The 26,147-nt window shown below is 39.2% G+C and overlaps 1 protein-coding gene across 3 annotated transcripts in view; it reads left to right on the top strand.

Moving 5' to 3' along the window:
- mboat7 (membrane bound O-acyltransferase domain containing 7) overlaps window positions 1-25,700 on the top strand; it is a 36,092-nt gene extending 10,392 nt beyond the window's left edge. For 2 of the 3 annotated variants that reach the window (XM_061915272.1, XM_061915271.1), the window contains exons 3-9: window positions 3,120-3,249; window positions 6,630-6,756; window positions 6,819-6,981; window positions 8,033-8,228; window positions 10,078-10,230; window positions 13,147-13,323; window positions 19,039-25,700. In XM_061915272.1, coding sequence (XP_061771256.1) covers window positions 3,120-3,249; window positions 6,630-6,756; window positions 6,819-6,981; window positions 8,033-8,228; window positions 10,078-10,230; window positions 13,147-13,323; window positions 19,039-19,390 — 1,298 coding nt within the window. In that variant the 3' untranslated portion in view covers window positions 19,391-25,700. Of the gene's footprint in view, window positions 1-3,119; window positions 3,250-6,629; window positions 6,757-6,818; window positions 6,982-7,003; window positions 7,840-8,032; window positions 8,229-10,077; window positions 10,231-13,146; window positions 13,324-19,038 lie in introns of those variants that run through there. The other variant, XM_061915270.1, reaches the window with a different exon arrangement.
- Window positions 25,701-26,147: the final 447 nt, after the last annotated feature.

Genomic DNA, 26,147 nt, shown 5'->3' with positions numbered 1-26,147 from the left:
CTCGTTGAGAAACGTGGCTTCCCTCAGAGACACTGGCGGTCACCACACCTGTGGCCACACCCCTCCGACTTTCACTAAAACACTAATAACACAATAAGCAGATAAGGGATTTTCCAGAATTATCCTAGTAAATTTGTCTAATAACATCTGAATCGCTCTGCCGTGTAGTTATTATTATTATTATTATTTTTTTTTTTTCCCTAGTCCTTCACTCTCACTTTCCTCATCCACACATCTTTCATCCTCGCTCAAATTAATGGGGAAATCATCGCTTTCTCGGTCGAGAATCGCCCTAGCTGCTGGTGGCCATGATTGTAAACAATGTGAGGATGTGAGGAGCTCCACAACCCGTGACGTCACGCGCACATCGTCTGCTACTTCCGGTACAGGCAAGGCTTTTTTATTGGCGACCAAAAGTTGCGAACTTTATCGTGGATGTTCTCTACTAAATCCTTTCAGCAAAAATATGGCAATATCGCGAAATGATCAAATATGACACATAGAATGGACCTGCTATCCCCGTTTGAATAAGAAAATCTCATTTCAGTAGGCCTTTAATGTTTTACACCCTTAAAAAGAATAAATAACAAATGATGGGATGGGAATGGAAAACTGGTTCTTATTTAGTACCTGTGTTTTTTTAAGATTTAAATGCGACCATTTGCGTAATCCAATATTTATCAAGTTATATATATCTACTGTTGTGCTCATAAGTTGACATACCCTGGGAGAATTTATGGTTTCTTGGCCATTCTTCAGAGAATTTGGCAAGTCGCCAGAAAAAGCCATTTCTGCGCAAATGTTACAAAGTATCCCGCTTATGTTACGCCGAACAGCACAGAGACAAGCCTCAAAACTTCTGGAACAAATTCATTTGGAGTGATGAGACCAACATTTTACTTCTTGGCGACTCGACCATGCAGCCCATTTTTCTTGAAACAGCCACACCACCATTTTTCAGAGAGCCCTGTATTTCAGCTGAAGTTATTTGTGGACTTTTCTTTGCATCTCAAACAATTTTACTGGCAGTTGTGGCTGAAATCTTTGCTGGTCTACCTGAATCCCTCATTTTCCACTTCTTAACCAGCGTTTGAACACTGCTTGATTGGCCTTCTCAATTCCTTGGATATCTTTTTATACCCCTTTCCTGTTTTATGCAGTTCAATTACATTTTCTCGCGGATCCTTAGACCATTCTTTTTCCTTCCCCATGACTCAGAAAGAGTCATGGGGAAAGATGCAATGGTCTGTCAGAAGTCCAGAAACTCCCTGTCCTTTTACACACACATTAATTACAAAAAAACATGTCACAGGTGAGGATTGGAAACTTGATTAGCCTTTCAAACCTGTTTGTGTCAACTTTTGTGCATGTTATCAGACCAAAGTCACTGGGGTATGTCAACTTTTGATCCGGGTCATTTGGGTACTTTCTTTTGTCAATTTGATTTAAAAAGAGTAAACACAGTTGTTTGCCAATAAATAGCTTCACACAACCATTAAGCATGAGTGGAAGAAAGGATATTGTGTTATCATTTATATATCTGTGTGTGTGTGTGTGTGTGTGTGTGTGTGTGTGTGTGTGTGTGTGTGTGTGTGTGTGTGTGTGTGTGTGTGTGTGTGTGCTATATGTATATATATATATATATATATATATATATTTGTGTGTGTGTTTATGTACGTGTGTGTGTTTATGTACCTATGTATTAATGTGTATTAGAGATGTCCGATATTATCGGATGTTATCGGCCGATAAATGCTTTAAAATGTAATATCGGTGGCGGCGATGACCAATAAGAACGCGGAGTTGGAATATAATTACAACACTTTATGTACATATTTATGTAATATTTACATACTTATATAATATGTAACTACAAGCTCCATTCACAGACAGAGTACCATTGCTTTTATGAGCGGTCGAGCGAGTCAAAAGCAGCGGAAAAAAAAAAAAAAAAAAATATATATATATATATATATATATATATATTTTTTTTTTTATTTTTTATTTTTTTTATTAATTAGTTTTTTTTTTAATATTTTTATTTTATTTTAATTATTTCGTGGCGGGCCGCCACAAGTAAATGAATTTGTGGGAAACTCTGTAAGCTGATGGTAGAGCAGCATAAAAAAAAAAGCAATAAGGTGCATATATAATTAATAATTATATACAAATAATATATAAATATATATATAAAATAAATAAATGTATATAAATAAATAAATAGATTAGATTACTGTACAGATGAATATATTGCACTTTTTCACATGCGTCCACGTTTATGGGTGTATGTTATATTGTCTTTTTTATTCCAGCAAGTTAATCCATTTTGGGGGGAGTTGAGGGGATCATTTAATTATGATGCGTTCAAGAGTCTTACGGCCTGAGGGAAGAAGCTGAGGTTCTGCTTCGGAGGCTGCGGAACCTCTTTCTAGAGTCCAGCAGTGAAAACAGTCCTTAGTGGGGGTGGGAAGAGTCTTTGCAGATGTTATGAGCCCTGGTCAGGCAGCGGCTTTTTGCGATCTCCTGGATAGGAGGAAGAGGAGTCCTGATAATCTTTTTCGCCGTCCTCACCACTCTCTGGAGAGACTTCCAGTCCAAAGCATTGCAGGCTCCAGTTCAGACAGAGATGGTGTTGGTCAGCAGGCTCTCTATGGTGCCTCTGTAATATATATATATATATGTATGTATGTATGTATGTATGTATGTATGTATGTATGTATGTATGTATGTATATATATATATATATATATATATATATATATATATATATATATATATATATATATATATATATATATATATATATGTGTATGTATGTGTGTACGTATGTATTAATGTATATGTATATACATTAATACATATATGTTAATCTACGTATGTATTAATGCATATGTATATGTAGGTATGTATGTATATATATATATATATATATGTGTGTGTGTTTATGTACTTATGTATTAATGTGTATGTATGTGTAGATGTGCGTTTGCATATGCGTGTACATGTACAGTTTCCCAGGTCATATGGGTCATTTTTTTGGTGCGTTTGATGTGCAAATAGAAGAGATTGGGACATTTTGGACCGGGCAGAAGTTGAAAGAGGTGTGTGTTTGGCTGCAGGTCCTCCAGTAAAGCAGGGGGCAGCGTGTCTTGTGGGGGTCCTCATCACCGTGGCCACCTGTCACGTGCACACCCTCCACTCCCTGCTGACGGTGGTGGGAACATGGCTGATCGTCAAGAGCAGTTGGAGGTCAGTCACACCTCCTCTAAAACCCGTGCACCGTTTTCAGGGGGGAAAATCACTTTTCCTACATGTAAATGCGCGCGAGTGCATTTACTTTTCGACTGTCAGAGCTCCACAGTGCTCTTAAACTGAAGGAATAAGAACTATACAGTATTATGCACACGGGCGGAAGGCGGCGTACATCCTGGACAAGTCACCACCTCATCACAGGGCCAACACACAGTGACCCCAAAAGGGACAAGCGGTAGAAAATGGATGGATGGATGGGGATTATAAACAAATAATTCAATGAACCAATTAAAGGATATTCACTTTTACCTGTCATATATATATATACAGTAGCTCCGTCGGTAGAGCAGCCGTGCCAGCAACTTGAGGGTTCCAGGTTCAATCCCCGCTTCCACCATCCTAGTTACTGCCGTTGTGTCCTTGGGCAAAACACTTTACCCACCTGCTCCCAGTGCCACCCACACTGCTTTAAATGTAACTTAGATATTGGGTTTCACGATCTAAAAGCGCTTTGAGAGTCACTAGAGAAAAGCGCTATATAAATATAATTCACTTCACTTATCAAGTTAAGTGAAAGTAGCATTGATTGTCACACATTGTAGAATTGTTCACCTTTGTACTGGAATTGGAAGGTCAATAGATGTTCCATGAAATGAACAAGAAATAATAATGAAATTGACTTATCTCAAATGTATTTAAATGTTGAACATTTTAAAGCGCATTTTTTATTCCCTCTCTTTTGGAAAAACGAGATCGGATGTTATCGTTGTATTTGTTTTATAAATATGACAGAATGTGACAGCAAATGACAAAAAATTACGGAAAGTGACAGAATGCGACGGAAAATGACAGAAAGTGACGGAAAGTGACGAAAATGACAAATTGACGGAAAGTGACAGGAAATGACAGTAAGTGACGAAAAGTGACGGAATGTGAGAGGAAACGACAGAGAGTGACGGAAAATGACAGAAAGTGACGAAAAGTGACAGAATATGACAGGAAATGACAGAGAGTGATGGAAAATGAAGGAAAGTTACAGAATGTGAGAGGAAATGACAGAGAGTGACGGAAAATGAAGGAAAGTGACAGAATGTGAGAGGAAATGACAGAGAGTGAGAGAAAATGACAAAGTGACAGAGAGTCAATCAATCAATCAATCAATGTTTATTTATATAGCCCCAAATCACAAATGTCTCAAAGGACTGCACAAATTATTACGACTACAACATCCTCGGAAGAACCCAGTGACGGAAAATGTTGGAAAGTGACAGAATGTCAGAGGAAATGACAGAAAGTGACAGAACGTGACAGAAAATGACAGAAAGTGACAATATTTGACAGGAAATGACAGAAAGTAACAGAAAATGACAAAAAATGACTGAACGTGACAGAATGCGACGGAAAATGACAGAAAGTGACAAAAATGACAAAGTGACGGCAAGTGACAGGAAATGACAGTAATTGACAGAAAATGACGGAAAGTGACGGAATGTGACAGAATGTGACAGAATGTGAGAGGAAATGACAGAGTGACAGACAGTGACGGAAAATTACAGAAAGTGACAGAATGTGACAGAGAGTGACGGAAAATGTTGGAAAGTGACAGAATGTCAGAGGAAGTGACAGAACGTGCCAGAGAGTGACGGAAAGTGACAGAATTTGACAGGAAATGACAGAAAGTGAAAGAATGTGACGGAATGTGACGGAAAGTGACAAAATATGACAGAATGGGACAGAAAAAGGACTGACGGGGGCAGAACGTGACATAATATTACAAAAAATGACAGAATAGGACAGAAAAAGGACAGACAGGGACAGAATGGGAGAGAAAATGACTGAATGTGACATAACATCACAAAAAAGGATAAACAATGACAGAAAGTGACAGAAAAGGACAGAATGTGACAGAATATCACAGAATAGGACAGAAAGTGACACAATGTGACAGAATATGACATATCACAGAAAGTATCAGAAAGTGACAGAATATGACAGAAAAGGACAAAAAGTGAGAGAATATGACATAACATCACAGAAAATGACAGAAAGTGACAGAAAATTACAGAACGGGACAGAAAATGACATAAAGTGACAGAACATTACAGAATGGGACAGAAAAGGACAGAAAGTCACACAATGTGACAGAAAATGACCGTAAGTGACAGAAAATGACAGAATCGGACATAAAAATGACAGGCAGGGACAGAATGGGAGAGAAAATGACAAAGTGACCTAACATCTCAGAATAGGACAGACAGTGACCGAAAGTGACAGAATGGGACAGAAGAGGACAGAAAGTGACATAATATGACATAATATCACAGAATAGGACAGAAAGTGACACAATGTGACATAATATGACATATCACAGAAAGTGACAGAATATGACAGAAAAGGACAGAATAAGACAAAGTGACACAATGTGAAAGAACATCACAGAAAATGACAAAGTGACAGAATGGGACAGAAAATTACAGAATGGGACATGACGGACAGAAAGTGACACAATGTGACAGAAAATGACAGAACATTACAGTAAGTGATAGAAAATGACAGAACATTACAGTAAGTGACAGAAAATGACAGAATCGGACATAAAAAGGACAGACAGGGACAGAATGGGAGAGAAAATTACTGAAAGTGACATAACATCACAGAATAGGACAGACAATGACAAAGTGACAGAATGGGACAGAAAAGGACAGAAAGTGACAGAATAGCACAGAAAAGGACTGAATAGGACAGAAAGTGATACAATGTGACATAATATGACATATCACAGAAAGTGCCAGAATATGACAGAAAATGACAGAATAAGACAAAAAGTGACACAATGTGACAGAATATGACATAATATCACAGAAAATAACAAAGTGACGGAATGTGACAGAAAATGACAGAATGGGACATGAAGGACAGAAAGTGACACAATGTGACAGGAAATGACAGAACATTACAGTAAGTTACAGAAAATGACAGAATGTGACAGAAAATGACAGAACATACAGTAAGTGACAGAAAATGACAGAATGTGACAGAAAAGGACAGAACATACAGTAAGTGACAGAAAATGACAGAATGTGACAGAAAAGGACAGAAAGTGACATAATGTGACAGAAAGTGAGATAATATCACAGAAAATGACAGAATAGGACAGAAAGTGACAGAATATCACAGAATAGGACAGAATATGACATAATATCACAGAAAATGACAGAATAGGACGGAAAGTGACAGAATATGACAGACAATTACAGAATAGCGTAGAAAAAAAGAGTTGTAAGAAAAAAGTATGAATGTTTGTGTATCAGTTGGAATGTGAACAGCATGATGGCGCTAGCTGCAGATCATTAATGATGGCGCTACCACTTGTAAAGGCTGGCCCCTGGACTGAGTCTGTGCTGGACCTTCCTCTACCTCCTCTTCTTCCGCCTGGTCACATACTTCGGTCTGCCGCCGCCCACGCCCTTCGCCAACGCCGTGCAGCTCCTCCTCACCCTCAAGGTAGACAACACCCGTGACACCCGCTGCCAAGCACACCTGCCGACACATTGTGATCCTGCCAGATGGTGAGCTTGGCCAACGAGGTGCACGCCTTTCACGCCGACAACACACAAGAAGCCGGCGCCTCCACCGCCGCCGCCTCCTCTGTGATTGGTTGTCTGTCCAGAGAGCCCTCGCTGTATGACTTCCTGTCCTACGCCTACTGCTATGTTGGCATCATGACAGGTGAGTCCTACTGTTGTGTTGGCATCATGACAGGTGAGTCCTACTGTTGTGTTGGCATCATGACAGGTGAGTCCTACCGTTATGTTGGCATCATGACAGGTGAGTCCTACTGTTGTGTTGGCATCATGACAGGTGAGTCCTACTGTTGTGTTGGCATCATGACAGGTGAGTCCTACCGTTATGTTGGCATCATGACAGGTGAGTCCTACTGTTGTGTTGGCATCATGACAGGTGAGTCTTACCATTATGTTGGCATCATGACAGGTGAGTCCTACCGTTATGTTGGCATCATGACAGGTGAGTCTTACTGTTGTGTTGGCATCATGACAGGTGAGTCCTACCGTTATGTTTGCATCATGACAGGTGAGTCTTACTGTTGTGTTGGCATCATGACAGGTGAGTCTTACCGTTATGTTGGCATCATGACAGGAGACTCCTACTGTTGTGTTGGCATCATGACAAGTGAGTCCTACTGTTATGTTGGCATCATGACAAGTGAGTCCTACTGTTGTGTTGGCATCATGACAGGTGAGTTCCACTGTTGTGTTGGCATCATGACAGGTGAGTCCTACTGTTGTGTTGGCATCATGACATTTGAGTTTTACCGTTATGTTGGCATCATGACATGTGAGTTTTACCGTTGTGTTGGCATCATGACAGGTGAGTTTTACTGTTGTGTTGGCATCATGAAATGTGAGTTTTACCATTGTGTTGGCATCATGACAGGTGAGTTTTACTGTTGTGTTGGCATCATGACAGGTGAGTTTTACTGTTGTGTTGGCATCATGACAGGTGAGTTTTACTGTTGTGTTGGCATCATGACATGTGAGTTTTACCGTTGTGTTGGCATCATGACAGGTGAGTTCTACCGTTGTGTTGGCATCATGACATGTGAGTTTTACCGTTATGTTTTCCAAATGAGCTAAACAGACACAATAAGTAGAGTGGTCCACACTCCGGATCTTTTGAGAAAGAACTGAAGATCATTATTTCCGCAGAAGATGCCGCTCTACTGACTTACCTGGTCCTGGTCTCCCCTTCCCCCACCTAGGCCCCTTCTTCCGCTTCCAGACGTACTGGGACTGGTTGCATCAGCCCAGTCCGCTGGCGCTGCCCGGCTGGGTGCCGTGCCTGCAGCGGCTGAAGCTGGTGCCCGTGTTTGGTGCTCTGTTCCTGGCCGTCAACGCCGTCTTCCCCCTGGCCTACGTCCGCTCCGACCACTTCCTGGACCACAACTTCTTCTTCAGGTGACATTTCCTACCTTCACCTGCTCTTTGCCAGCCCAACTAGGACTGAACACTGTACCACTGTACCACAGTTTTTTTTTTTTATTGATCAGCTATATTTGTGATCAGCTAAATTAGTGATCAGCTATATTAGTGATCAGCTATATTAGTGATCAGCTAAATTAGTGATCAGCTATGTTAGTGATCAGCTATATTAGTGATCAGCTATATTACTGATCAGCTATATTAGTGATCAGCCAGCTATATTAGTGATCAGCTATTAGTGATCAGCTATATTAGTGATCAGGTATATTAGTGATCAGCCAGCTATATTAGTGATCAGCTGTATTAGTGATCAGCTATTAGTGATCAGCTTTATTAGTGATCAGCTGTAATAGTGATCAGCCAGCTATATTGGTGATCAGTTATATTAGTGATCAGCTATATTAGTGATAAGCCAGCTATATTAGTGATCAGTTATATTAGTAATCAGCTATATTGGTGATCAGCCAGCTATATTAGTGATCAGCAAGCTAAATTAGTGATCATCTATATTAGTGGTCAGTTATATTAGTGATCAGCCGTATTCGTGATCAACTATATTAGTGATCAGCTATATTTCTCATCAGCTATATTAGTGATCAGCTGTATTCGTGATCAGCTATATTCGTGATCAGCTAGCTATATTACTGATCAGCTATATTAGTGATCAGCTATATTCGTGATCAGCTATATTTGTGATCAGCTATAGTAGTTATAAGCTATTAGTGATTAGCTATTAGTGATCAGCTATATTAGTGATCAGCTCTATAAGTGATCAGCCAGCTATATTAGTGATCAGCCATACTAGTGATCAGCTATATTAGTGATCAGCAAGCTAAAATAGTGATCAGCTATATTAGTGGTCAGTTATATTAGTGATCAGCCATATTCATGATCAACTATATTAGTGATCAGCTATATTTCTCTTTAGCTATATTAGTGATCAGCTGTATTCGTGATCAGCTATATTCGTGATCAGCTAGCTATATTACTGATCAGCTATATTAGTGATCAGCTATATTCGTGATCAGCTATATTAGTTATAAGCTATTAGTGATTAGCTATTAGTGATCAGCTATATTAGTGATCAGCTCTATAAGTGATCAGCCAGCTATATAAGTGATAAGCCAGCTATATTAGTGATCAGCCAGCTATATTCGTGATGAGGTATATTCGTGATCAGCTAGTTATAGTAGTGATCAGCTGTATTAGTGATCAGCTATATTAGTAATCAGCTATTAGTGATCAGCTATATGGTGATCAGCCATATTCGTGATCAGCCATATTAGTGATCAGCTATATTAGTGATCAGCCTACTATATTAGTGATCAGCTATATTAGTGATCAGCTATACTAATGATCAGCTGTATTCGTTATCAGCTATATCAGTGATCAGCTATATTAGTGATCAGCCATATTTGTGATCAGCTATATTCGTGATCAGCTAGCTATATTAGTGATCAGCTATATTAGTGATCAGCTATTTACGTGATCACCTATATTAGTGATCAGCTATTTACGTGATCACCTATATTAGTTATCAGTTATTAGTGATCAGCTATATTTGTGATCAGCTATATTAGTGATCAGCTATATTCGTGATCAGCTATATTAGTGATCAGCTATTTACGTGGTCAGCTGTATAAGTGATCAGCTATATTAGTGATCGGTGGTGTCACAACGGACCGTGTCGCGTGCTCTTGGGAGGAATTAGTGGAGAAGCAATACAACATAAATCACAGGAGGACTGCAACATGACAAATCAAATGAAAAGTCTGGCTACGTCACCTCGGTTTTAGTGATCAGTTTGTCCCTCTCGCCCCCTCAGGTTCTTTTACATGGTGGCAGTCTTCTTCATGTTCAGGATGCGCTTCTACGCCGCCTGGTGCAGTGCAGAGGCCGGCTGCATCAGTGCCGGACTGGGCTGCTATCCAGAAGGAGCTTGCTGCAAACCTGGCGGGGGCCCCACCGTCTGCTACAGGTGTCGCTAACCTTTTACCCTAGCTCCTCTCTTATGTTAGCATTTTAGCCTAGCTCCTCTCTTATGTTAGCATTTTAGCCTAGCTCCTCTCTTATGTTAGCATTTTAGCCTAGCTCCTCTCTTATGTTAGCATTTTAGCCTAGCTCCTCTCTTATGTTAGCATTTTAGCCTAGCTCCTCTCTTATGTTAGCATTTTAGCCTAGCTCCTCTCTTATGTTAGCATTTTAGCCTAGCTCCTCTCTTATGTTAGCATTTTAGCCTAGCTCCTCTCTTATGTTAGCATTTTAGCCTAGCTCCTCTCTTATGTTAGCATTTTAGCCTGGCCCCTCTCTTTTGTTAGCATTTTAGCCTAGCTCCTCTCTTATGTTAGCATTTTAGCCTAGCTTATCCCTTATGTTAGCATTTTAGCCTAGCTCCTCTCTTATGTTAGCATTTTAGCCTAGCTTGTCCCTTATGTTAGCATTTTAGCCTAGCTTGTCCCTTATGTTAGCATTTTAGCCTAGCTGTTCAGCTAATTTTGTACGTTCAAAAACTGCGCATTTTATTACTTGGCGCTATCTTAGAAGTATGCTAGATTGTCATACTCTAACATGCTAATGCTAATGCTAACATGCTCATTTGTCCGCTCAAATTTGTGGATATTATTAAAAAAAAAAATCCAAGCCCCACACATGATTTAAAATGACATTAGCTTTTCCTATGTCATCATGCTAACTTTTTTTGCTATATTTTTAGCTAACTTTAAAGGTTTTAACCTAAGAATCGTGTTTTGAAGTATGCTAACGTCACTTATAATAACATGCTAACATTTTATCATAGCTCGTCTCTTATATTAGCATTTTAGCCTAGCTCTTCAGCTAATTTTGTATGTTCACACCTAAAGACAGCGCATTTTATTACTTGGCGTTTTTTTAGAAGTAAGCTAACTTGTCCTATGTCATCATGCTCAAGTTTATTGCTATATTTTTAGCCAACTTTATAGGTTTTAACCTAAAAATTGTGTTTTGTAATACTTGGCGTCACCTTGGAAGTATGCTAACGTCTCTTATTTGTTAGATTGATTTTGATTTATTTATATAGTATTTATATATATTTATATCAGCATGCTAACGTTTTATCCTAGCTTGTCTGTTATATTAGCATTTTATCCTAGCTGTCCAGCTAATTTTGTACGTTTAAACTGAAAAAACAGCACATTTTATTACATGGCACTATCTTACAAGTGGGACATATTTCCTGAGTTTATAAACATAATATACATTTTTTTAAAAACAAAAGATTTTATGATGCTTAAAAAATATCGATGTAATCATCGTAGTATCGACTAGATACGTGCCTGTACTTGGTATCATTACAGTGTCTAAGTTTGTCTGTAGGAGGCACCACAAATAAATGTATTTATGGTGGTCTAAATTTGTTTGTAGGGGGCCACCACAAATAAATAAATGTATTTATGACGGTCTAAAATTGTCCGTAGGAGGCAACCTAAATAAATAAATGTACTTATGGCGGTCTAAATTTGTTAGTATGTGGCCAGCACAAATAAATGTATTCATGGCGGTCTAAATGTGTTTGTAAGGGGCCACGCAAATAAATAAATGTACTTATGGCGGTCTAAATTTGTAGGGGGCCATCACAAATAAATAAATGTATTTATGGCGGTTTAAAATTGTCTGTAGGGGGCAACCTAAATAAATAAATGTACTTATGGCGGTCTAAATTTGTTAGTATGTGGCCAGCACGAATAAATGTATTCATGGCGGTCTAAATGTGTTTGTCGGGGGCCATGCATATAAATAAATGTACTTATGGCGGTCTAAATTTCTTAGTAGGGCCACCACCAATAAATGTATTTATGGCGGTCTAAATTTGTTTGTAGGGGGCCACCACAAATAAATACATGTATTTATGGCGGTTTAAAATTGTCTATAGGGGGCAACCTAAATAAATAGATGTACTTGTGGCGGTCTAAGTTTGTTTGTCGGGGGCCACCAAAAATAAATAAAGGTTCTTATGGCGGTCTAAATTTGTTTTTCGGGGGCCACAACAAATAAATAAATGTACTTATGGCGGTCTAAATTTGTAAGTAGGGCAACCACAAATAAATGTATTTATAGCGGTCTAAAATTGTCTTTAGGGGGCAACCTAAATAAATGAAGGTTCTTATGGCGGTCTAAATTTGTGTTTCGGGGGCCACAACAAATAAATAAATGTACTTATGGCGGTCTAAATTTGTTAGTAGGTGGCCACCACAAATAAATTAATTTATTGCGGTCCAAGCATGCTAACGTTTTATCCTAGCTTGTCTGTTATATTAGCATTTTATCCTAGCTGTCCAGCTAATATTGTAGGTTTAAACTTAAAAATAGCGCATTTTATCACTTGGCGCTATCTTAGAAGTGGGACATATTTCCTGACTTTATAAACATAATATACATTTTTTTTTAAACAAAAAAAGATTTTGTGACGCCAAAAGAATATCGATGTAATCATGGTAGTATCGACTAGATACGCGCCTGTACTTGGTATCATTACAGTGAATGTCGGGTGTAGATCCACCCATGGCGTTTGTTTACATTGTGACACCGGTGAGCTAGTGTATAGTGAAGCATGTTTAGCTATTCGTCGTCCTCCAGTGATAATACTACTTGTAAGAAACGCACTTTATTTGTCGCCACGGAGGCGAGGATTAGTGATTGCCATTCTCCCTTTTCTGTCCACACACTTTGTATGCTTGTAAGTACTCTGTGTGCGTGCGCTGCCGAACATGCTCCTCTGCTCCTAAAACCAGCAATGTCATGAAGTGACGACAACGGAGGGGGCGGGGACTAGTACTTTTTAGAGGCTGTATAGTACATAATCTGATTCATTAGTATGGCAGTACTAAACTAGTACCTGTATGCCTTCTCCTTTCAGCGCCGACGCGTCCGAAGGGGAAAAGTACAACTTTATAACCATCCAGAACATTGACTGCTACAACACGGACTTCTGTGTGAAAGTGCGCCACGGCCTGCGCTATTGGAACATGACCGTGCAGTGGTGGCTGCGTCACTACATCTACCCCAACGCACCCTTCAGCTCCTACACCCTCAGGTCAGGCCCCGCCCACCTCTGTGTGTGTGTGTGTGTGTGTGTGTGTGTGTGTGTGTGTGTGTGTGTGTGTGTGTGTGTGTGTGTGAAGAAGTGATGACATAAATTATGATTCCATTAACATTGCATCTAATAGGGAGTTAAATACTAGAGTCTGTGAACATTGCTCCAAAGTCAGAACTTCTTTGTAGATATAATGTGCGTACAAAAGTAAACATTGACAGCTGCAAAGGCAGCAATGTGTGATACAAGAAGAGCAAATACACCACAGTACGCTCTGAAAATGTTTGTAGGGGGCCACCATGAATAAATAAATGTACTTATGGCGATCTAAATTTGTTTGTAGGGGGCTACAATAAATAAATAAATGTACTTATGGCGATCTAAATTTGTCTGTAGGGGGCCACCACAAATAAATACATGTATTTATTGTTGTCTAAATTTGTTTGTAGGGGGCCAACAAAAATAAGTGTTTAAATGGCAGCGGTCTAAATTTGTTTATAGGGGGCCACCACAAATAAATAAATGTACTTATGGCGGCCAAAAATTTTTAGTAGGGAGCAGCGCAAATAAATAAATGTATTTATGGCGGTCTAAATTTGTTTGTAGGGGGCCACCACAAATAAATGTATTTATGGCGGTCTAAATTTGTTTGTAGGGGGCCACAACAAAAAAAATAATGTATTTATGGCGGTCTAAATATGTTTGTAGGGGGCCATCACAAATAATTATAAGGAATTTATGGCGGTTTAAATTTGTTTGTAGGGGCCACCACAAATAAATAAATATATTTATGGTGGTCTAATGTTGTAAGTAGGGGGCCACCACAAATAAATAAATATATTTATGGTGGTTTAAATTTGTAAGTAGGGGGCCACCACAAATAAATGTATTTATGGCGGTCTAAATTTGTTTGTAGGGGGCCACAACAAATAAATTAATGTATTTTTTTTGCTGTCTAAATTTGTTTGTAGGGGCCTACCACAAACAAATGTATTTATGATGGTCTAAATGTGTTTGTAGGAGACCACCACAAATTAATTAATGTATTTGTTGTGGTCTAAATTTGTTTGTAAGGGGCCACCACAAATAATTAAATGTATTTATGGCAGTCTAAATTTGTTAGTAGGGGGCCACGACAAATAATTAAATGGATTTATGGTGGTCTAAATTTGTTAGTAGGGGGCCACCACAAATAAATAAATGTACTTATGGCGGTCTAAATTTGTTAGTAGTGGGCCACGCAAATATATAAATGTATTTATGGCGGTCTAAATTTGTTAGTGGGGGCAACCACGACTAAATGTATTTATGGCGCCCTAAATTTGCCTGTAGGGGGACATCACAAGTAAATAAATGTATTTATGACAGTCTAAATTTGTCTGTAGGGGGCCCCACAAATAAATAAATGTATTTATGGTGGTCTAAATTTGTCTGTAGGGGGCCACACAAATAAATAAAGGTACTTATGGCGGTTTAAATTTGTATGTAGGGGGCCACCACAAATAAATAAATGTATTTATGGCGGTTTAAGTTTGTTTGTAGGAGGACACCACAAATGTATTTATTGTGGTCTAAATTTGTTTGTAGGGGGCCACGACGCAGAAATAAATGTATTTATGATGGTCTAAATTCTCCTGTAGGTGGCCACCACAAGTAAATAAATGTATTTATTGCGGTCTAAATATGTTTGTAAGGGGGCCACCACAAGTAAATAATCGTATTTATGACAGTCTAAATTTGTTAGTAGGGGGTCACCACAAATGAATGTTTTTATCGTGGTATAAATTTGCCTGTAGGGGGGCATCACAAGTAAATAAATGTATTTATGGTAGGCTAAATTTGTCTCTAAGGGGCCACACATACAAATAAATGTATTTATGGTGGTGTAAATCTGTTTGTAGGGGGCCACCACAAATAAATAAATGAATTTATAGCGGTCTAAATTTGTTTGGAAGGGACCACCACAAGTAAATAATTGTAATTGACAGTCTAAATTTGTTAGTAGGGGGTCCCCACAAATAAATGTATTTATGGTGGTCTAAATTTGTTTGTAGGGAGCCACCACAAATAAATAAATGTATTTATGGTGGTGTAAATTTCTTTGGAAGGGGCCACAACAAATAAATAAATGTGTTTATGACAGCCTAAATTTGTCTTTAGGGGGCCACAAAATAAATAAAGGTACTTATGGTGGTTTAAATTTGTCTGTAGAGGGCCACGACAAGTAAATAAATGTATTTATTGTGGTATTTAATGCGGTCTAAATTTGTTTGTAGGGGGCCACCACATGTAAATAAATGTATTAATGACAGTCTGAATTTGTTAGTAGGGGGCCACCACAAATAAATGTATTTATGGCAGTATAAATTTGCCTGTAGGGTGGCACCACAAGTAAAAAAATTTATTTAAATTTGTCTTTAGGAGGCCACACGAACAAATACATTTATTTATGGTGGTCTAAATTTGTTTGTCGGGGACCACCACAAGTAAATGAATGTGTTTATGGCGGTCTAAATTTGTTTGTAGGGAGCCACCCCAAATAAATAAATGTATTTATGGTGGTCTAAATTTGTTTGTAGGGGGCCACCACAAGTAAATAAATGTATTTATGACAGTCTAAATTTGTTAGTAGAGGGCCACCACAAATAAATGTATTTATGGCGGTATAAATTTGCCTGTAGGGTGGCACCACAAGTAAAAAAATGTATTTAAATTTGTCTGTCGGAGGCCACACGAACAAATAAATGTATTTATGGTGGTCTAAATGTGTTTGTAGGGAGCCACCACAAATAAATACATGTATTTATGGTGTTCTAAATTTCTTTGGAAGGGGCCACGACAAATAAATGAATGTATTTATGACAGCCTGAATTTGTTTTTAGGGGGCCACAAAATAAATAAAGGTACTTATGGTGGTCTAAATTTGTTTGTCGGGGACCGCCACAAGTAAATGAATGTATTTATGACGGTCTGAATTTGTTTGTAGGGGGCCACAACGCATAAATAAATGTATTTATGATGGTTTAAATTTGTCTGTAGAGGGCCACCACAAGTAAATAATTGTATTTAAGGCAGTCCAAATTTGTCCGTAGGGTGCCACCCCAAATAAATAAATGTATTTATGGTGGTCTAAATTTGTTTGTATGGTAGGGACGGCGTGGCGCAGTGGAAGAGTGGCCGTGCGCAACCCGAGCGTCCCTGGTTCAAATCCCACCTAGTACCAACCTCGTCACGTCCGTTGTGTCCTGAGCAAGACACTTCACCCTTGCTCCTGATGGGTGCTGGTTGGCGCCTTGCATGGCAGCTCCCTCCATCAGTGTGTGAATGGGTAAATGTGGAAGTAGTGTCAAAGTGCTTTGAGTACCTTGAAGGTAGAAAAGCGCTATACAAGTACAACCCATTTATTTATTTATTTATACAAGTACAACCCATTTATTTATTTATTTATGTCTAAATTTGTTTGTTGGGAGCCACCACAAATAAATACATGTATTTATTATGGTGGTCTAAATTTCTTTGGAAGGGGCCACGACAAATAAATAAATGTATTTATGACAGCCTAAATTTGTCTTTAGGGGGCCACAAAATAAATAAAGGTACTTATGGTGGTCTAAATTTGTTTGTCGGGGACCACCACAAGTAAATGAATGTATTTATGGCGGTCTAAATTTGTTTGTAGGGGGCCACAACGCATAAATAAGTGTATTTATGATGGTTTAAATTTGTCTGTAGAGGGCCACCACAAGTAAATAATTGTATTTAAGGCAGTCCAAATTTGTCCGTAGGGTGCCACCCCAAATAAATAAATGTATTTATGGTGGTCTAAATTTGTTTGTAGGGGGCCCCAACAAATAAATAAATGTATATAATGCGGTCTAAATTTGTTTGTAGGGGGCCACCACAAGTAAATAAATGTATTTATGACAGTCTAAATTTGTTAGTAGAGGGCCACCACAAATAAATGTATTCATGGCGGTATAAATTTGCCTGTAGGATGGCACCACAAGTTAAAAAATGTATTTAAATTTGTCTGTAGGAGGCTACACGAACAAATAAATGTATTTATGTTGGTCTAAATGTGTTTGTATGGAGCTACCACAAATAAATACATGTATTTATGGTGTTCTAAATTTCTTTGGAAGGGGCCACGACAAATAAATAAATGTATTAATGAAAACCTAAATTTGTTTTTAGGGGGCCACAAAATAAATAAAGGTACTTATGGTGTTCTAAATTTCTTTGGAAGGGGCCACGACAAATAAATAAATGTATTAATGAAAACCTAAATTTGTTTTTAGGGGGCCACAAAATAAATAAAGGTACTTATGGTGGTCTAAATCTGTTTGTCGGGGACCGCCACAAGTAAATGAATGTATTTATGACGGTCTAAATTTGTTTGTAGGGGGCCACAAAATAAATAAAGGTACTTATAGTGGTCTAAATTTGTTTGTTGGGGACCACCACAAGTAAATGAATGTATTTATGGCGGTCTAAATTTGTTTGTAGGGGGCCACAACGCATAAATAAATGTATTTATGATGGTTTAAATTTGTCCGTTGAGGGCCACCACAAGTAAATAAATGTATTTATTGCGGTCTAAATATGTTTGTAGGGACCACCACAAGTAAATAATTGTATTTATGGCAGTCCAAATTTGTCCGTAAGGTGCCAACCCAAATAAATAAATGTATTTATGGTGGTTTAAATTTATTTGTAGGGGGCCCCAACAAATAAATAAATGTATTTAATGCGGTCTAAATTTGTTTGTAGGGGGCCACCACAAGTAAATAAATGTATTTGTGGCAGTCCAAATTTGTCCATAGGGTGGCACACCAAATAAATAAATGTATTTATGGTGGTCTAAATTTGCCTGTAGGGTGGCACCACAAGTAAAAAAATTTATTTAAATTTGTCTGTAGGAGGCCACACGAACAAATAAATGTATTTATGGTGGTCTACATGTGTTTATAGGGAGCCACCACAAATAAATAAATATATTTATGGTGGTCTAAATTTCTTTGGAAGGGGCCACAACAAATAAATAAATGTATTTATGACAGTCTAAATTTGTCTGTAGGGGGTGTTGCGTTTGGACCAGTTCTTCTGCCGGTCAACCCCCCCCCCCCCCCCCCCCCAGGTTCTTTTTATGACACATAAGCTGGTTATAATTGAATCCCTGAGACAGAAGTTGCTCATCTTGACACTTTAATCCAAAGCACTTTGGGAGATCAATCTAGATACAACAGTTCAATCGCATGGTCCAAATTGATCTAATTTCTAAAATGGAAGTTTCGCCTCTTCTCTGACTCTCACCCGCCCCTCTTCTTCTCCTCCCCCCCCCCCTCGTCCTAGTCCGGGACCTTTGAGATAAAAGAATGTTATGACTTGTTGCCTACATTCCACTGTCAAGGCCTACGCACGCTCAACACTTAGCTGTCCTAAAATCTGACTAGGATATAAAAAGACATCCATCTCCGTCAGGGGCCACAAAATAGATTAAGGTACTTATGGCGGTCTAAATTTGTTTGTCGGGGGCCACCACAAATAAATGAATGTATTTATGGCGGTCTAAATTTGTTTTGTAGGGGGCCACCACAAATAAATAAGTGTATTTATGGCCGTCTAAATTTGTTTGTCGGGGGCCACCACAAGTAAATGACTATGTATGGCGGTCCAGTACAAGTAACAGTGAATAAAGGAGTATTTGTGTTCCAGGGCGGCGTGGACCATGCTGATCAGCGCCTACTGGCACGGCCTGCACGCGGGCTACTACCTGTCCTTCCTCACCATCCCGCTGTGCATCGCCGCCGAGTCGGCCATGGAGACCTCGGTGCGGGTGCGCCTGGGCCCCGCCGGCCAGGCCATCTTCGACCGGGTGCACTGGTTCCTGAAAATGCGGGCCTACGACTACATGTGCATGGGCTTCGTGCTGCTGCAGGCCTCCCACACGCTGCACTACTGGGCCTCCATCTACTTCCTGGTGCACCTGCTGGCCCTGGCCTGCATCCTGCTGGGCGCCGCCCTCAAGCCAGCGAGGAAGCCGGACCCTCACCACAAAACCAACTGACTTATCTTCATTATCAAGCCAGGTAGGAAGCCGGACCCTCACCACAAAACCCACAGACTTCTCTTCATTGAGCTCACGTCAACATGACTCCTCCAGATATGGACTTTTACTACTCCCGTGCTTTTTTTTACACGCCATCCCACCCGAGCAGTGCCATTTATTCCAATGTTAGCATAATAACATTTAGCATGTGTCAAATAGCATGTACCAAGTTATATGACCGGGGTGCACAGCGGCAAAATGGGCAAAAAAAAAAAAAAAAAGTTAGCACGGTTAGCATTTGTCAAATACCAAACGATTTATATGACTGAGGTGTTCAATGGCGAAATCGGCTAAAATAAAAAGTTATTGTCAGGTTCAAACACTGATGACATCTATTAAACAAGACAAAAGGCAAAGAGTCAAACAAAGACAGAATTAAATTTGGACTCAGATCTGAGGAGAGACATGGCCACTGTACTGTCAGTACAGTCCTGCACCACGCTCTTTCTCAAGATCGTACTCCTCCTTCTTTATTTGACTTTCTCCCCCTCCTTCCCACAACTGCTTCCTCAGGGAAGTGGGTCGTAAACAGCGTTGCCTTCGGTTCCCGAACAGTTCAAAAAGAGTTCCATAAAATTGTTCAAAGAGAGTGCCATAAAATAGTTCAAAGAGAGTCCCATAAAATAGTTGAAAAAGAGTTCGTAAAAATACTTCAAAAAGAGTTCCTCTAGAAGTTGGGCAGATCCTGTCATCTGTCCGCTTTGAAATCCCAGTGAAGTTTTAAGAGCCTTCTTCTTGGAAGGTTTCAGCCTTTGGTCTTCTTGTCCAGAACACAATGTAATACAAAGTTTTTTGTGATAATTTAGAAACAATTATTCTAACAGTTAGCATGCAAATGTTAGCATGCTAACACCTCGTGTGTGTTAAGTAACAAGACACATGGCTGAGGTTTACGGCTGCAAAATTGCCCGGAAAAAAAAAAAAAGTTGGCACGCTAATGTTAGCACGTGTCACGTAGCAAGGTATGTGTCTCTGAGGAGTACAGCAGCAAAATTGGCCCATAAAAAGTTATTAGAGTTAGCATTTGTCAAATACCAAGTGATATATATGAGGTGTACAGCTGTAAAATATCCCCCCCAAAAAAGTTAGCACGCTAATGTTAGCATGCTAACAGTTTTTATGTGTTAAGTAGTAAGATATATAGCTGAGGTTAATGACTGCAAAATTGCCATACCAAAAAAAGTTAGCACGCTAATATAAGCAGTCTAACAGTTAGTATGTGTTAAGTAGCAAGAAATACGGCTGAAGTTAACGGCTGCAAAGTTGCCAAAAAAAAATAAAAATGTTACCATGATAATGTTAGCATGTGTCAAGTAGCAAGGTATATGACTGAGGAGTATGGTGGCAAAATGTGCAAAAAAGCATGTAAATAGGCTTAAAAAGTTAGCATGTGTCGTGTACCAAGTTATATGACTTAGGCGTGTGGCTGTAAATTGGCTTAAAGGTTAGCATGTGTCATGTACCAAGTTAGATGACTAAGTTATTTCGCAGCAAAATTGACAAAAAAAGTTAGCATGCTAACAGTTGGCACGCGCCAAGTATCAGGTTATATTACTCTGAGGAGAATAGCTGCAAAATTAACCCCAAAAAAGTTTGAGTTAGCATTTGTCAAATACCAAACGATATATACTGAGGTGTACGGCGGCAAAATCAGCTAAAAAAAAAAGTTAGCACGTTAATGTTAGCATGCTAACAGGTAGGATGTGTTAAGTAGCAAGCTATATGACTGGGATTTACAGGTGCAAAATTGAAAAAAACAAAAAACTAGCACGCTAATGTTAGCATATGTCAAGTAGCAAGGTAAATGACTGAGGTATACGGCAGCAAAATTAGCAAAATAGTTAGAATGAGTATGCTAAAAGTTACATACTAACTGTCAGCACGCTAATGTTAGCATGCTAACAGTATGTGTTAAGTAGCAAGATATATAACTGAGGTTTTTGCCGGCAAAATTTGCACACAGACAAAAAAAGTTTGTATGTTAAAATAATTATGCTGAAAGTTAGCATATGTGAGTTATATGACTGAAGTGTACGGCTGTAAAATTGATTTGAAAAGTTAGCATGCGTCAATCCCCAACTTATATGACTTTGGTGTACGGTGGCAAAGTTGGCGGGAAAAAAGTTAGCATGCTAACAGTTAGTATGTGTTAAGTAGCAAGTTATACGACTTAAGCGTAGGACTGCAAAAAGTTAGTATGTTAATGTAAGTATGCTAAAAGTTAGCATATGTAACATACCAAGGTTTATGGCTACAAAATGGGCTAAAAACACAAGTTAGCGCAGTTAGCCTTTGTCAAATACCAGATTATATATATGACTGAGGTGTACAAAGGTAAAATCAGCTAAAAATAAAAAGCTAGCTAATGTTAGCATGCTAACAGTTAGTGTGTGTTAAGTAGCAAGATAAATGGCCGAGGTTTTTGGCGGCAAAATCGGCAATAACAAAAAAGTTTGGCTGTTAATATAAGTATGCTGAAAGTGAAGTGTATGGCTGTAAAATTGATTTGGAAAGTTAGCATGTGTCAATCACCATATTTAGGTGTACGGCGGGAAAGTTGGCGAAAAAAAGTTAGCATGCTAACAGTTAGTATGTGTTAAGTATAGGGGTGTAACAGTACACAAAAATTTTGGTTCGGTACGATGAGGTGGCGACTTGTCCAGGGTGCACCCTGCCTTCCGCCCGATTGTAGCTGAAATAGGCGCCAGCGCCCCCCGCGACCCCAAAAGGGAATAAGCGGTAGAAAATGGATGGATGGATGGACGTACCTCGGTTTAGAGGTCACGGTTCGGTTCATTTTCGGTACAGTAAGAAAACAACAAAATATAAATTTTTTGGTTAATTATTTACCAAATTTGTAAACAATGGCTTGATTCTTTTAACATTGGGAACACTATAATAATTCTGCCCACCTTAATACACAATAAACTGCCTCAAGTTGTTGCTCTGATAAAATAAAATGACACAACTTTTCTTCTACATATAAAAAGTGTAACATTAAACAGTTTCAAGTCAACTCATCATGCTTAATTTATTACAGCATTGGGAAAGCCTGTAGTTGATTTTTATTATGTAAATGTTATATTTTTGTCAACATGTGATAGCAGGGACCCTGCCATTCAAAACTAGGCTGCTACATTACTAATGATTCATGTAACTATAGCTGAAAAAATTAGTACAATAGCAATAGGAGAGACTATCCCTGAACACCATGGAGTTCATGTAGGCTTAATGATGCACTTACATTATTATATACACTATCAGAAACAGAAACTCATCATTTAACATAAAGTCCTTTTTTGCTGCTTCATCACACCGCAATCAACACTGTCCGTAACACACACACACCACAAAATGAGCTAACGTTACGCTAAAAGCTAACTAGCCTTCACCTCAAACAGGACTGCGAGTGAGCTGAGCTGCAGTTTGTTTCTAGAAGGTCAACGGGCTCCTAGTGATGTTTAGAAAGTAGTTGACTAGGAAGTGTTTAGTATAATTTGGGGAGAGTCCGTTGCTCCCCTGCTAAAGACCGATCTGCTCGACGCTGAAGCGCTGACTACATGCGCTCTGATTACGGTTACCGCTACGGTTGTAACCAATCAGATGGTTGTGTGGGTGGGAGAATGTTGGGTGCTGTGCAGGAGACAGAGGCAAAACGTAGCGGAGCAGCATGTTAAGACTTTAGCATAGGTGGCTACTTCATATGGTCATGTGGAACTCCGCACCGAACCGGAACCCCCGTACCGAAACGGTTCAATACAAATACACGTACCGTTACAGCCCTAGTTAAGTAGCAAGGTATACGACGGCAAAAAAGTTAGTATATTAGTATAAGTATGCTGAACGTTAGCATATGTAACATTCCAAGTTATATTACCATGGTGAACGGCTGCGAAATTGGCAAAAAATAAATAAATAAGTTAGCACGCTTATGTTAGCAAGTAGCAAGGTGACTAAGGGGTACGGCTGGAAAATTAGTTAAAAAGTTAGCATTTTAGTATTCGTACGCTAAAAGTTAGCATTTGTAGCGTACCAAGTTATATTACTGAAGTGTATGGCTGTAAATTGGCTTAAAAAGTTAGCATGTGTCATGTACCAGGTTGTATGACTTACAAACCCCGTTTCCATATGAGTTGGGAAATTGTTTTGGATGTAAATATAAACGGAATACAATGATTTGCAAATCCTTTTCAACTCATATTCAGTTGAATATGCTACAAAGACAACATATTTGATGTTCAAACTGATAAACATTTTTTTTTGTGCAAATAATCATTCACTTTAGAATTTGATGCCAGCAACACGTGACAAAGAAGTTGGGAAAGGTGGCAATAAATACAGATAAAGTTCAGGAATGCTAATCAAACACTAATTTGGAACATTCCACAGGTGTGCAGGCTAATTGGGAACAGGTGGGTGCCATGATTGGGTATAAAAGCAGCTTCCATGAAATGCTAAGTAACTCACAAACAAGGATGGGGTGAGGGCCACCACTTTGTAAGCAAATGCGTGAGCAAATTGTTGAACAGTTTAAGAAAAACCTTTCTCATCCAGCTATTGCAAGGAATTTAGGGATTTCACCATCTACGGTCCATAATATCATCAAAGGGTTCAGAGAATGTGGAGAAATCACTCCACGTAAGCCGCTAAACCCGTGACCTTCGATCCCTCAGGCTGTACTGCATCAACAAGCGACATCAGTGTGTAAAGGATATCACCACACGGGCTCAGGAACACTTCAGAAACCCACTGTCAGTAACCACAGTTGGTCGCTACATCTGTAAGTGCAAGTTAAAACTCTCCTATGCCACTGGGTGTGAGTTTTCCTTGCCCTTTTGGTGGTTCTTCCGAGGATGTTGTAGTCGTAATGATTTGTGCAGTCCTTTGAGACATTTGTGATTTGGGGCTATATAAATAAACATTGATTGATTGATTGATATGCAAGGCGAAAACCGTTAATCAACAACACCCAGAAACGCCGTCTGCTTCGCTGGGCCTGAGCTCACCTAAGATGGACTAATACAAAGTGGAAAAGTGTTCTGTGGTCTGACGACCCACATTTCAAATTGTTTTTGTAAACTGTGGACGTTGTGTCGTTTGGACCAAAAAGGAAAAGAACCATTTAGATTGTTATAAGCGCAAAATTGAAAAGCCAGCATCTGTGATGGTATGGGGGTGTATTAGTGCCCAAGGCATGGGTAACTTACACATCTCTTTTGGAGCAACATATGTTGTCATCCAAGCAACGTTATCATGGACGCCCCTGCTTATTTCAGCAAGACAGTGCCAAGCCAGATGTTACAACGGCGTGGTTTCGTAGTAAAAAAGTGCGGGTACTAGACTGGCCTGCCTGTAGTCCAGACCTGTCTCCCGTTGAAAATGTGTGGCGCATTATGAAGCCTAAAACACCACAACGGAGACCCCCAGACTGTTGAACAACTTAAGCTGTACATAAAGTAAGAATGGGGAAGAATTCCACCTGAGAAGCTTAAAAAATGTGTCTCCTCAGTTCCCAAACGTTTACTGAGTGTTGTTAAAAGGAAAGGTGGTGAACATGCCCTTTCCCAACTACTTTGGCATGTGTTGCAGCCATGAAATTCCAAGTTAATTATTATTTGCAAAAAAAAAAACAAGTTTATGAGTTTGGACATCAAATATGTTGTCTTTGTAGTGCATTCAACTGAATATGGGTTGAAAATTATTTGCAAATCATTATATTCCGTTTATATTTACATCTAACACAATTTCCCAACTCATATGGAAACGGGGTTTGTAAGTGTATGGCTTAAAAAGTTAGTATGTCTCAGGTACCAAGTTGTACTTGTACGTAGTAATTGTGGACTTCCTGGTTTCCACTCAGCCCCCGTCCCCCTTGTGAAATATGTCACATGGTCCACAGGAAGTTGCATCATTTACCAGAATAAAAGTTCCCTTTTTTTTTTTTTGCATATGTGCCATATTTCAATGTTGACTGAGGATTTGAATCCCCGCGCAGTCCTGTTACCTGTGTTGTTTTTGACAGTGTTTTATTTTGAAAATCCCACCTTTGAGGGAGTTTGCTAAATGTTATATTGTTGTGCTAAAAACTCACCTGAGTCCACAAGTCGTAAAAAAGTGACGTTTTATTTTGAAAGTTGCAACATTGGAACGGCACTGCTCGGGTGGAAAGTTGCTTCATTGTTGTCCTAAAGTGATGTTTGACACCTCTCTGTCCCGCAATGCAAAGCTGTTGCCTAGCAACCATAAAGCACTTTCTTACATTTCACAACATGCTCTCTTCTTTCAACACTCCAATTATCTCAGTGAAAACTTCTACGTTACTTAGAAATATATCATGTCGCTGCCAATACTCACCTTGGTATCGATGGTGTGGATATCTGGATCGGTGCGGCTGCAAGACACGTTGTAGGTGATTAGGGCTGCAGCCATTCATTGATGACTTGATGAATGACAATGCTTGGATTTTAATGCTTTCATGGTGCTCACGTTTATTCAATCCAATCACTTAAAATGACCTACACTGATGAAATACTCTCTCACACAAACAACTGAAAAATGATTCTCTCACACACACTACTGAATTGTTTTTCTCTCTCACACACTACTAAAATACTGTCACACACTACTGAATTATTTTTCTCTCACACACACTACTGAAATACCCTCTCTCACACTACTGAATTGTTTTTCTCTCACACACTACTGAATTGTGTTT

Source organism: Nerophis ophidion, linkage group LG11 (genome assembly GCF_033978795.1).
Source record: "Nerophis ophidion isolate RoL-2023_Sa linkage group LG11, RoL_Noph_v1.0, whole genome shotgun sequence".
In the NCBI taxonomy this organism is placed as follows: Eukaryota; Metazoa; Chordata; class Actinopteri; order Syngnathiformes; family Syngnathidae; genus Nerophis; species Nerophis ophidion.
This window is presented reverse-complemented; position numbering and strand designations above follow the sequence as displayed.